The sequence below is a fragment of the Camelina sativa genome, chromosome 2 (assembly GCF_030686135.1).
Source record: "Camelina sativa cultivar CO46 ecotype springtype chromosome 2, ASM3068613v1".
Classification (NCBI taxonomy): Eukaryota; Viridiplantae; Streptophyta; class Magnoliopsida; order Brassicales; family Brassicaceae; genus Camelina; species Camelina sativa.
Genome location: NC_141881.1, coordinates 21,202,367 through 21,215,693, shown reverse-complemented (window position 1 = coordinate 21,215,693; position 13,327 = coordinate 21,202,367). Strand labels below are relative to the sequence as shown.

Below are 13,327 nucleotides of genomic sequence, written 5' to 3'. Positions count from 1 at the left end.
TATTGGTAGGTGAGTCAACACTTTCCTCCTATTTGCTACACATTTTTGTACATTTAATTTTTTTTTTTTGGATTTTATTGATAATAGAAGTGTACAATACATTTCAAATTCACAAATAGGGTTTACATTTGAGAGAGGGAATATTTTGCATTTCCATATGTAGCCACCCAAATGGGTTTGCTGGCTTTTCATTTTGAAACTAGATTAGGACCCACAGTACACCGTGGACAAAGTTATTTATAACTAAAATATTTAAATTATAAGTTGTATTTGTTAGTTAAATATGTTATAATTATATAATAATTTTTAAATAAACCATATAATACCGTAATATAATTTATTTTTTACATAATATTTATTTATTTTATTTAATTAGATATGTCTATTCTCTGATACCGATAGTGTTAACAAAATAATGAAATGATGTTTTATCCCGTAAGACCGAATTAATGATATTTTTTAATTTATATAAATATCGATAAAATTCGTCCCGCTATATAACCCCGTCCCGAGATATTTTTAACTCACACTATATCATCTTAATTTTTAATATTTATTGTGTATCTACGGTATAATAATTATCATATTTAACTTTTTAAAAGTTTTAAATATTTTTCATATTTAACCTTTTAAAAATCTTTAAAATAAAGAACCGGAATAAACCAAAAAAAAGTTTTTAAAGTTTGAATGCCTGATAAATTAAGATTTCTACTCATTTGTATTCAGAATCATTTTGGTCTGTTTTATAGTATGACTCTAAACCATTGCCAAAAATTTTTAGACGATTTGGGATATTGTACCCGTATTTTTTATTCATCTATTGAGTAATATATGTCTGTTTTGAAAACTTTGTATTACATCGGAAAAAATCAAAAATTTTGTTAACTAAATGTATTATAGAATAATTCAAGATAATTCAAATAAAAAAATGAAAGGAATCATATATTTATGTTTGAATGAGGTAAAAAGATTTCTTTATTTTTAAAAATATTACCTATAATTATTTTTGAAGTTTTGGTAACTAATATTAAAGTCAATGCATTAAATGTATAAACTTTCCAAAAAGTATTTCTGAGTAAAAACTGCTGTAAAAATACTAGTATAGATGCTTCCAATATACATCATGTTCTAATTCTTACGTATTTTATTAAAGGCATTCTCAAAAATGCCATTTGAACAAGTTTTGTTTCAAAAATATCATCACAGTTTTTTTTTCTTCTCAAAAATACCACTATAATTAAGATATTTTTTTCTTAAAATAACCCAAAACTAAAACTAAATTTTTAAACCTTCAAAACTAAATCATAAACACTAAAAAATAAATCATAAAACTAAACTTTAAATCATTAAAACTAAATCATAAACCCTAAAAAAATAAACTCTAAGCCCAAAATACTAAGAGAACCCCAAAACCAAAATTTTCAATTTAAATTATAAATCATTAGTTTTTATTTTTAGCGTTTGTGACATTTCCGGACTAAATAATTAGTGTTAGTATTTTTTTTTTTTTAAAAGAATAGTATTGGTATTTTAAAACAAAAAGATTTTTAGTAATATTCTAAAATTTTAAGTACAGTTTTGTTTTATTAATAATAATTATTCTCTAAAGCCACATTCACGTTTCTTTTATATAGCTATCTTAACAAAAAATTGACAAAAAAAATATGATGATCATATATGATCTTATATTGCCACAGTCTTATATGGACCAGTCCACTTTCATGGCACATAGCAAGAGTTTTGAATTCAATATTAACTCTGTGGAGTAAATGTGTCTCGTCAATGTTCTCAGAACCTGAAATTGACCAACAGCTCTTTACGTTTGATTTAAATTATATTCTTACAATACAAATAACCAATTTTCTAAACAAATATAAGGAATGTGAATTTTAAATTTTTTTACTATTTTTTTTCTGGTCTTCTATTCGACTGTTTCGTTTTAGCCAGTCTTCATTGTGCAATTTCTCTGACCTAGTATGAAATCAGCAAATAACTAATTGAGAAAACAAACCAGAAAAAAATTATAAGGATAATTGTGATAATTTACTAAAGAAATATATCTCATTTTTATTTCAAACTGTATAAATTGCTCAACAAATATAAAATAAGCGGCCTTTTCTCTAGCTAGTTTCAGTTTAATAATTAAAATGAATTGATCCAGCGAAGTCTCGAGGGATGTTATAGACATCAAGATAAGACAATTATTAAGATCAAACATAAAAAAATTAACATTTATAGAACACATCTATTATTTATCTTCATTCTCGTTATCAAAATTTCTAGTAAATGAAAATAAGACTAATGTATAAGCCTAAAGTACAAAAGCTTTGTCCCATTTATATAGAAGAAATCTTAAGAGAACAAATGAAAAATATTATTTGGCAAGAATTGTTTTCTCTATGCTCTAAATCATGCAGATTATTTTTTCAAGACTCACCATGTTCCAACTCATTATCAACTTGCAAATGGTTTCACCAAAACAAATCATATTTTCTAGATACAAAATATCATTTTCCAATTCAATATACGCACTCTCTTATATACCTTTTTATCTTCCAAAGCAATTAAAACTTTCCTATATTCCATCTCTGTGTACACTTCATGTGCATTCGTTTACCGATAATATTAATATATATCAAATATAATAACTAAATTGATATCATCTTCTATTAATCCTCCTTTATTCTTTGACCACCCAAGTTGTATCCCACGAATTATGACTGATTTAAAAGAGTTGTCCATTTGCGTATATCATTTGTAGTGCATATATATGTAGATTTTTAAAAAAAATATTGATGATTATAGCTAATGGTAGTAACTTGGCTTCGTGATTTTAGATTAGTTGACAAAATCTTCACCACTAAATTTGGACTCTCCATAAATTCTCATGAAAAATGAATGTTAAAAATTGAGTTTGTAACTTCGAAAGCAAAAATGACCATAATCATTTTCATTTTACGAAATTTGTCTCAACTTAACATATACATCGAATTTAAAAGTGAATATTCTTTCATGAGAAAAAAGAAAAATGTTAACCATTTTGAATTAAATTTTAATTCCTTATAGAATGTGTATTCGAAGTGCGATGATTGGAAGTTCTGAATATCAGTTACAAAAAATAAAATTGGTCACATTGAAATTGAATCATATTAAAATCAATAATTATAGACAGTTTATAGTTCAACTTTGTATTAATAATCATGAGCATAATATATAAATACTGACTTAGCTCCGTTTGCCCGAGAAAATCTCTAAAACCCCATCGGATCCTCCGGCCACAAGTGTGCACCAATCTTCATCCACTTGTCTCAAACACACACTGCTCACAAACCGTCGGTCAGACCCAAACCGGTCTGTTTGACCCAACCCACACACCCAAACCGGTTCCTCCCACCTCTTATCATACACAAACACTTGGTTATTCTCGGACCCGGACACGACCAAACCACCATGTCTCCAAACCGACAACCCGACAAAATTCCGGCTGTTAACATGCCCCCGGTACGTTCGAACCACGCGCCGTCCGTTGTTTATATCCCATTGCTTCAAGCTCCCGTCGGTCGAACCGGTGACGATCGTATGAGGATCCATGAACCGAGCATACGTCACCGTTTTGGTATGACCGTCTAATACGATCAAAGGATCAACGAGTCTTCTGATGTCGTACACGTAAGCATTCCGGTCAGCACATCCGACGGCTAGGGAAGCTCCACCGAACGGATCAAACTCTACCGAACAGACCGCCGCGCCGCCTCCGGGCCTAACCATTTCCTCCAACGACCCTCCGTTACGTGGATCCCACATTTGAACCGTTCCGTCGTCGGAGCCCGACGCGCCTATAAGAGAGCCATTGTGTAGCGTGTAGTCCATGCTCCAAATCCTTCTACCTCCATGCTCGTCTCTCTCGAAAACAGGAACTTGTTTCTCGACGTCGTACTCCGTGACAACCCCGTCGTAGTCTCCCGATCCGATAACCCGACCGGATAAATCGGGTCTCCATCTGAGACTGCTTAGCTTCGCCGGCGTGCATATACAGCTCTCTGAAGCCGTAACGTGATCGTCACGTGACCTTAACAAAGAGCTCAAACGGTACGTTCTGATCTTTCTTGCGATACCTCCTGTAGCTATGATCTCTCCGGTAGGGTCGAACTCGATTGTTCCGATAGCGTCTGATCCGGTGGATGCAGAGGAAACAACGGCGGAGAGAGAAAGATCCCAGTCGCATCTAGGAATGTTGTTATCTGTTTCCATGATTGTGTGAGATAAAGAAGAAGAGGAGGTCATGATCATTGGCCATGTATATGAAGAAGAAGAAGAAGAAGAAGAGTAAGAGAGATCGTTAATGGAGGATCTGATGTTGTTGTTTGGTATCTCAGAGCAGAACAAAGCCTCCATGAATGAGTTACGACGACTAGTTTTAGCTAGTTATTAGGTCCACACGAAAACTATTTTTACATTTCATTTCATGTGTTGTTGATGTGTATATATAAGCTATAAAGTGGGGTTTATAAAGTGGGGTATATATTTTAATTTAACCTAGATGCATATGTATATGGGCTCTTCTTCATCTAGTAAACAAATAAAATGCTAAATTCATGACTCATGGAACTTTCCTTTTGTGTGATATTACATGAAAATGCATTCATGGATTTACTACTTGTTCTCCGAATGGTTCCAACTAGAATAGTAATTTAGGAAAATTACATGTGGATATATTGCATTTTTTTTTTCAAATAATCCAAAATCTTAATTTATGATAATTAGTCTATGATTTAGAGTGTAACTTTGATCACTCCTTAAGTTAGAACAAGGCGATGAGGGTACTAACTACTACGGATTTTGGGTAGACTATCAACTTGCAATTTTTTTTTTTTATTATGTATATAAAAAAGAAAGAATGTAAGGTAATATTTACTTTTATTTTTAGGTGCAGATATACATAGATCGCATTGAAGGAGGAACGAATGGAAACACGAGATAAGCTTCACAACCTCAAATTGTGAAATCTTTCCTAACGACTAGTTTGGTCGTCGTAGCGTAGATCTCAAACTCCTTAGCTACGTGGGTTACATTGAGCCTCTTTATTTCTTAGTTTTCAATTATTCTTGAAGACAAAAATAAAGTGAACGCAAAAAGTACACGTCGATCGACGGTCCATTACGTTTGGGGAATGCTATTTGCTATAATAACAACTACATGTGCATTAATATCTTGGTGCATGTTTGGCTTTTTTCTGATCTTTGACGATTTCAATTATATCTCTCACGACTTAGAGAGAGTTGAGACTGCTGTTTTAATAAATATACTAGGATATATCCCATGCTTTAAGCACGGATCAACATTTTAAAAAAAAAATTATAATATAATAATAAAAATTATTGCTTTATTTAAAAAAAAAGTTATTTTGTTTGAGATAATATTTATTTTTAATTGTTATGTAAATCTATTAGTCTATTTGAATAATAATTATTTTAAAATATTATAGTATTTTATTTTTGACGTATTATTACACTTTTATATTGTTTGTTTGTTGTATTTGCATCATTATTTTGTGAAATATAAAATAGTAATTTTAATATTATAATTGTGAGCAAATAAAAATTATTAATTTATCATTTATATAAATTTAGTTTTACCAACCTGTCAATGTGGAAATTAAAACACACATTTTCATACAATGAGTAAATATATATTCGTTTAAAAAAATTCAAATCACAACATATGAAGAAAAAAATATGCATTTTAAATTATAAGTATTATATGAAAATTCCAAACAATTTGTAAATAAAATAAAATAAAAGTGATAGGAGAATCATAATTTGAAAACTTAACAAAATCTTCGAATTTAGTTATTAAAAATAATTGTATTGTATACTTGGATATAAAATCTTAGTTTTTAAAATTCTGATTGGTTTATATATTTTTGAAAAAATAATTAGTAATTTCGTCCATAATTTATTAGAGAGAGAAAATATTTTTTTAGATTTTTTTAGATTTTTTAATATTTGATATGTTAGTGTTTTTTATTTTTAATTAATTATATTTATTTAAATTAGTTAATTAAGCTTAATTATTTTTTTCTAATGGCAATTGAATGTAATTTTTTACACATTTTAAAGTTAGTTTTATATTTGTACTTCTCAATTAATATAGTAGGATTCATCAATTATCTTGACAGCTTGGAAAAAAGGTCTCTTTGAGCCCACATCAAGTAGGTCTTAACCCATATGAATCGCTGAGAAGCGCTCTAATCTTCAAACTTAAAAGTGCATCTTGTTTTTTTTCCTGAACCAGCAAGTGTTTTTTTGTTTGTTTGGCATATATAGCTTCCCATATCTAGGATCAGCCATGAGATTTATGGAGTCAAAAAGTTGAAACTTCGAAAGAAAGATTAGAACCTGCAAGGCAATCATAAGAGATAATGTTCTTGCGGATTAGAACCAAAGAATGGTGCCGATCAAAGCATAATTGCTATGCTACCAGAGGACTAACTCGATCCTAATCAAAACTACAAGCGATCACTATCTAACCAGAAATGCCTAGGTAAAGAAGAGCATAATTGTGTATGAATATTTTGTTATAATTTGTTTCGTATCCAAAAGTTCTGAAAAAGATGTAAACTAAACCAAAATAGAAGAGAAATTACAGAAAAAAAAAAAAAAACGGGGAAGATCAGGTTCAGGCTTGATGGTTTTTGTTTTTCAGATACATGAAGCAGAGTCATAAAACAAGCATAAACTCAACCACTCAGTAATCTATTTGAAAAAGTCTACACTTTATAGTGCTTTTTGTCTAATCATTAATCATCAAAGATTACATTGACACATTAACATTAGAGATTCTACAATCCTTTTAATAAAACTGGTCTCTATGACAAAGGAGAGCATACATCCGAAATGGACTCTATTCTTTCTTCAAATCACTCTCAGCAGGAGCCTCGTCACTCTTCTCCACAACAGTCTTCTCAGGCGTTGTGGTCTTATGAGCATCACGATCACCGGTTTCTACGGGTTCAGACACAGAGGCGGTTTCAGGTTCTGAACCGGTCACTTTCACAGTACCAACCTTGGCATACTTGCTCATGAACTTGTACTCCCAATCTTGAAGAGCTTCTAGCTCAAAAGGACCAAGACCAGAGATATCCCAAGTCAAGTCTTTCTCCTCAAACGACATCTTTGCAAGGGCTCGGCTAGCATCTCTCCCTGCAAACAAAGCATATGGTCCTCCTGGTCCATAGAACATCCTACAAAACCAAATAAGCCAATAAATATCAAACCTTTCACTACAAACACAAAACTCATACACACAAAAGTGATAAAACCCAGTCTCGAGTAATCATAAGAAGATGATCTAAAATATGATCTAAGAGCCTTCACAAAAGATTTTAACAGCTAGCAGAGATTAATACCAAGAACATATTACAACTTCATCTGAATATTTCTCTTGTATGGAAGTAGCAAAAGGATAATTTCTATGCTATGCAAGCCAAAAAGCTCGACTATACCAGCTTAGGAAGAATCAATTAATACAAATTAGACTAATTTTGCGAAATTTATCCTTAAAGTGAACAAATGTCCAACTTGTTATAGGCTCAAACGAGGCAGGGAAAGCTAGAAAACACAAAACTTTGTATACTATAACCAGTCTAACGTGATCATAAGAAGATGATCAAATTGAATATACTCAAAGATGAGCTAAGAGAGTTGTCACACAATTAGCAGACATCAACAACAAGAACATACTAACAGCTTCCGCTGAATCATTCTCTTGTATGAAGTAGCAACATAATACATTCTTTAAATATGCCAACCCAAAAGCTCGACTAGATTGATTCTCAAATTAGACTACTTTTGTGAAATTGATTCTCAAAGTGAACAACTTTACAATATCACAGCTTCATAGAGAAAAAGAACTCTGCAAAAGGTTGGATCTTTACAATATGCCACACATAAAGAAAACATCAATCACCCTAAAACAGATTCTCAAAGTGAACAACTTTATGATCTCTCACAACTTCATAGTCATAGTCTCATAGATAACAAAAAAGCATGCAAAGTCTAAGTTGTTATATACTTAAACAAGATTAGACGAAACCATAAACCAAACCCAACTCAGATTAAAAAAAAATATCTCACCTGCTTTGTGTCACATCATAGATCTGATGTTTGATAGCCATAAGAAGGGGCTTTTGAGGATCAGAGCCATCGTACTGTTTAAGCTCATCCTCTGTGATCTCACCGACTTGAACAGGCGGAGGAATCGGTGGCTCCTCCTCCTCTTGAGCCAACGATCTAGCTCTCTGATGTCGGCGAACATCATCGAACGGTGAGGCGAACCAGCCTGAGACAACTTGGTAAATGGCGAAGGCGAGAGCGAGAGCGGTGAAGAAGACTACAGGAGAGAGACCTGTGTAAGCATGGATTGCTTCTTTGAGAGTTTGCCATAGGTGTAGTGCCATTGATGAGAGAAGAAGAGATCAGTCACTGTGTTGATTGTTAAAAAGTTTAGATTTTTTTTTGTGCTAAATAGAAGAGTGGTTGGAGTCTTTCACTCTTTTGTTACTTCCTCCTAAGTCCTAACCTTGATTGATTTTTTAATTTACTTCCTTGGGTTTATAATCAAATACAGGTAAGACTTCGTTAAAACTTAAAACCACCAAAAAAAATATACTGTATGTTTCTATACTGAGGGAATAATCTTTATTTTTACCATATTAATTACAAGAATAATGCTTTATTTTAAGTTAAAACTTATAATACATGGAGCAATAGTTGGATTTGTTGTAGCTGTACAATAAAAACCTACTTTTAAAAAAAAATCCAAATTTCAATAGAATACTTTAAATCTAAAAATGGAATAAAAAAAATCATACTTTTAAAATCTACTAAACATAATATAAAAATATAAAATTTAATAACATGACTTCTACCAACAGATGTTAAAAATGAAATAATAAATAAGAAATAAATTATACCAGCAAATTGTTATATATAAAAAAAGACTACATTTCCATTTTTTTTTCTAATGACAAATCTACTTCCCATCTTTTTTTCTTTTTGTCAACAAAATAAATTGATAAGCTCAGGAGAGCCAAATCTAGTTCCAATCCTAACATTTATAATTATTTATTTTCTAATGACACATTGACACAACATGTGTGTATTCTTAATTTATTTTCAGAAAAAAAAACATCACCATATTTAGATTTCATTTACCAAACCAAGCAAAGTTTTGATCTACAGTGTAAAGTTTTAGATAATAAGATTCTGAGAGAGAAAAAAAAGAAAAAGAAAAGAGTTACATGAGAATAATAAAATGGGAGCAAATGAGGAAATAGATAGAGAATAGAGAAGAGAGGCGTTGGGGCAGAAGACTCGCGTGCTGAGTTGTTGTGGTGTGTTGTGTTGGACTGAGTTTTCTCGTTAGCCTCTCAAATCGGGAAATCACCATTGAAATTGAAAACCTCCTTTCACTACTACACCTTTTCTCCTTCTTCTTCTTCCCAATTAAAAAAAAAACCTATCTTTTTCTTATTACCTTAGTGGAGAGATACCCAAATCAGAAAGGTTCCTTCTTTATAACTCCGAGGACTCTTTGGTGTTTGCTTTCTGGTGAATCCTTTGATGGGTTTTGGCGTTTTCAGTTGAGAAACCATTCTGGGTTACGAATCAGGGGTTCTAGTGTGAGAGGAAAGTGTGGTTTCAGGTGAGGAGTAATGGAGGGTGAAGGGATCTCAGCTGAGCGGAGAGTGGAGATCAGAGTAAGGAAGAATGGGAGAAAGGATAAGGTGATTATTGAGTTTTTGAACCCAATTCTTAATTTGACTTTCTTGTGTGTCATTGTTTGTCTTATGCATGTTTGGTTCTTGTTACTGAATGATTGTATGATTCCGTAATAATTAATGGACAAAAGGTGAAATCTTTTGTGCCCGTTTAATTGATTTTGTCTTGCATGCAATGCATAGCTTTTAGGAAAATAGATAGGGACTAGATCAACAGAGAAGATGTTTGATGAACTAGTTTTTTTTGTTTTTAGTGTCTGAAAATGGATAAACTTCATAGTCTTGTGATGTGGTTTGATCAAAGCTTTGTTATGAAAGCTACATTTTTTCTTTTTGAATTAATTGGAGATGTTAATTTGTAGTTGGCCTCTTGTGAAAAAGACGTATCTGCTTACTCTGCTGAGATAGTTAAGAGTAATTGATTTCGTGAAAATGAGTTTCTTTTTGTAAAATAACCTGTTTGATTGTTGATCTGTCCTGTTCTTTGGTTATTGGCTGGAAATGACTATTAGCACACCACCTTCGTGGGAAGACTATATACCGTAAAACCTTTTTTACCACTCCGCTTATATGCAATGGGAAGATTAAGAAGATTAACATTCATATTGAGAGAGGTCATGTATCAGATTGTTTAAGAATATTCATAAGTAAATAGAGAGTTTTGTGTTGTCTGTATGTTTGGAAAGAATGTTATTTTGTTACTTGTGATTTCTCAGATTTGACACTTAAACATCTCTTAAAAAAGAAAAACTCTTTTATGTTCAAGTGATACAGGTTATAGTTGAGAAATCTGCAGCTAAAGGTTTACCTGAAGGATGGATCAAGAAGCTTGAAATAACAAACAGATCAGGCCGTAAAATCAGAAGAGATCCGGTTTGTACCTTCTACTATTGTTCAGCTTTCCTCATCTTTGATCTCTAAAGAACATTTTGTGTCTTTTGACAAATTTTATCTACATTGTACCTGCTCAATTCTCGTATGTGATTTTATTGTTGCAGTTCTTTATTGACCCTAAAAGTGGGTATATCTTTCAATCCTTCAAAGATGCATCACGGTATGTTAAGACTGGCGATATTGGACATTATGCACGTAAGGTGAAGGAAAGCTATACCGAAGATGATGATTCCGGAAATGGAAAGACCGTCGTGAGTTCCTTTTACCTTTTCGTGATTGTTAGTTAAATGGAAAGCTCTATAGCTGAGTAGTTGGTCTTCTGATTATTTAACTCTTGACTTTTTACTGTCTGATATTAGCTTTGTCTGCAGTCTGTGGAAAAGAGATCTGCTGATGATTTATTGGAAAAGGAGAAAAAGATAGATACTCATGTCAGAGAAAGTAAACGGAGAAACTTATCTACTTCTGATGAACATTCCAAGAAGTGTAAGTACAAATTCTTTTGTCACTTGCTAGGGTACGTATAATCATCATACTATTGCCGAGAGTAACTTAAAATGTCAATATTTCGATTATAATTTCAGGTAATATGAATTCTGACTTGAGCATCGTAGCCTCACATGTTCTTGAGGATTTGGGGGAGAAGGAAGTGGCGAAAGATCCTATCGAAAAGCAGCCTATAGTGAAACGGGTTACTAGGAGCCAAGCTAAAGCCAGTAAGAATGAGGAAGTCGTAGATTTAAAAAGAAAGAACCCGTCTTCATCAAATGCAAAATCAGCAAAAGGTACGTAGATTCCTGACTTAAAATTTCCACCCGAGTAGTAGTGGCTGAGATAACAAAAAGTCTGACTACGCCAATGTTATCTATGGTGTCTGTATTTGTAGAGTCTGTAAAATCCAGATTGAGGAGCAATGCAAGGTCACAAGAACCAAAGAAGGAATCTGTTATGAAGGAAGAAGAGGAAAAAGGTTCTACTGAAAAACGGATTACAAGGAGTAAAGCTAAAGTGAAGACGAAGGAGCTAAGTAATAGTGTAGCCCGGCGAACATCAAAACGATTAGCTGGTATTGAGCTTGAACCAACGCCTGAACTGAAGACAAGAACCAAAGTTCAACGAATAGTACCTCCTGATGAACAACAGACGCCTGAATGTAATAAGACAGGAACCAAAGCTCAACGAATAATACCTCCTGATGATGGCACAGCCGGAAAGTGCACTGATGATGAACAGACGCCTGAATGTAATAAGATAGGAACCAAAGCTCAACGAATAACAGCTCCTGATGATGGCACAGCCGGAAAGTGCAAGCAACCTGTGAATCCTGTTGCTACCAGCGGATTGAACGAGACGGAGATACCCCTCAACAAGGAAGCAGCTAAAAGCTATATTGAAAATCGTTCTCAGAAACCATATGCTGCTGCTGCTGCTACAAGCAATAATCGTGTGAGTGCAGAAATGGCAGTGGGAGTTAAAAAGATCCGTAAATCAGTAGGCAGAAAGCCTTCTGTAGACAAGAAGACAGTAAAAACACCACCGATTATATATGAACTGAATCCAGTTTTTCATCTTGACGGTTACATGCAGAAGGAAGAAATGTCGCCTGTCTCACCATTGTCTTGCGAAACTTCTGCATCAAAGTGGGAGAAGACAGCAGCAGGCAAAAGACTGGGACGGTCTAGTCCAAAGGCTAAACTTACTACCAGTGTGAAAGCAACGGAGACATCGGCTTCGAGATCACCAAATAAAGGAAAGCATCCATATCCTTGTGATAGTAGTAATACCATTCAAAGGAGAAATAAATTAGGCAACGAGTTATCTAACGCATCTGTCGTAAGAGGCGCTTGCTCAGAAGTGATGGAGAAGAATACCAACAGCTTCTCTTCAGCATATAACTCGACTCTTGCAGATCTTTGGAAAGATCCTTGCATTGCCTTTGCTATCAAAACTCTGACCGGAGGAGAGTCGCTGCATCTTCCCAACACCACAGCAATCTCTTCTGATCCCATTAACAATCATACCAAGCAGAAAGGAGTCTCCTTTATCCCAGAGACTCCTGGTAATGTTAACACATGCTCTGAAAAACCAAGTGAACCCCCAGTTCCGGATATCTGGAAAGACCCGTGTATCGACTTTGCTATAAAAACTCTGACAGGCGCCATCCCAATAGGGTTAGATGAACCACAAGTGAAATCCAAGTCCGACGGAATGACGATAACCACAGCAGCAGTGCAAGAACAGGAAGGTAGGTCAAGCAACTGTGATCATTTGGTTCAACAATGTAACATGAAGAACAAGTCTGTGGCTAAAGGAGACTTGTGTGCACAATCTTTATCTAAGGACTAACAGCAAGAAGAAATAAAAGCTTAGTGTTTTAGTTCCGTATGTTAGGGGGCCTTTTGATAACGCCATGGGTGATAGATAGTATAAGATCCATGTGCAATGCCTTAGTCTTGTACTTAGGTAGCCATGTTCTGTAAAATACATAATGTATTAGTTTTGTGTATCGACAGAACCTGGAGAAAACTCTTAACCACCTCAATGATCTTGTTTCTCGTCTGTAACATTGGTTGTTTGATCGTTTCTTCTTAAAAGTTAGCCTTTTTAAACTCAATTTTGGAGCTTTCAGTTCACACTACTCTGATCGGAACT

At 33.6% G+C, this 13,327-nt stretch overlaps 3 protein-coding genes across 6 annotated transcripts; 1 reads left to right on the top strand and 2 right to left on the bottom strand.

Moving 5' to 3' along the window:
• Positions 1-3,124: 3,124 nt before the first annotated feature.
• LOC104727263 (WD repeat-containing protein RUP1) lies at positions 3,125-4,591 on the bottom strand. Its single transcript, XM_010446324.2, has one exon. The coding sequence runs from the start codon at positions 4,393-4,395 to the stop codon at positions 3,226-3,228; it is 1,170 nt and encodes a 389-aa protein (XP_010444626.2). The 5' UTR covers positions 4,396-4,591; the 3' UTR covers positions 3,125-3,225.
• A 2,145-nt stretch (positions 4,592-6,736) lies between these two features.
• On the bottom strand, positions 6,737-8,764 carry LOC104727253 (membrane steroid-binding protein 1). Its single transcript, XM_010446313.3, has 2 exons — positions 8,136-8,764; positions 6,737-7,243 (listed from the first exon to the last, which is right to left on the bottom strand). Exons 1-2 carry the CDS (start codon positions 8,456-8,458, stop codon positions 6,904-6,906), a joined length of 663 nt encoding a protein of 220 aa, XP_010444615.1. The 5' UTR covers positions 8,459-8,764; the 3' UTR covers positions 6,737-6,903.
• A 259-nt stretch (positions 8,765-9,023) lies between these two features.
• On the top strand, positions 9,024-13,289 carry LOC104727237 (methyl-CpG-binding domain-containing protein 13). 4 transcript variants are annotated; one of them, XM_010446302.3, is made up of 6 exons: positions 9,024-9,787; positions 10,556-10,654; positions 10,780-10,926; positions 11,047-11,161; positions 11,260-11,460; positions 11,562-13,289. In XM_010446302.3, the coding sequence occupies exons 1-6, from the start codon at positions 9,716-9,718 to the stop codon at positions 13,019-13,021; spliced, it is 2,094 nt and encodes a 697-aa protein (XP_010444604.1). In that variant the 5' UTR covers positions 9,024-9,715; the 3' UTR covers positions 13,022-13,289. The 4 variants fall into 4 exon arrangements, with proteins under 4 accessions (XP_010444604.1, XP_010444597.1, XP_087342814.1 ...); XM_010446295.3 differs by having other exon boundaries at positions 9,146-9,787; positions 11,035-11,161; XM_087486688.1 differs by having other exon boundaries at positions 9,203-9,787; positions 10,548-10,654.
• Positions 13,290-13,327: the final 38 nt, after the last annotated feature.

Bases quoted from the DNA above. Each gene is read 5' to 3' on its own strand.
- LOC104727253 (XM_010446313.3), bottom strand. From the start codon at position 8,458: ATGGCACTACACCTATGGCAAACTCTCAAAGAAGCAATCCATGCTTAC. The intron at 7,244-8,135 runs GTGAGATATTTT...TTGGTTTTGTAG, and splicing joins TATGATGTGACACAAAGCAG to GATGTTCTATGGACCAGGAG.
- LOC104727237 (XM_010446295.3), top strand. From the start codon at position 9,716: ATGGAGGGTGAAGGGATCTCAGCTGAGCGGAGAGTGGAGATCAGAGTA. The intron at 10,655-10,779 runs GTTTGTACCTTC...TTATTGTTGCAG, and splicing joins GTAAAATCAGAAGAGATCCG to TTCTTTATTGACCCTAAAAG. The intron at 11,162-11,259 runs GTAAGTACAAAT...TTATAATTTCAG, and splicing joins TGATGAACATTCCAAGAAGT to GTAATATGAATTCTGACTTG.
- LOC104727263 (XM_010446324.2), bottom strand. From the start codon at position 4,395: ATGGAGGCTTTGTTCTGCTCTGAGATACCAAACAACAACATCAGATCC.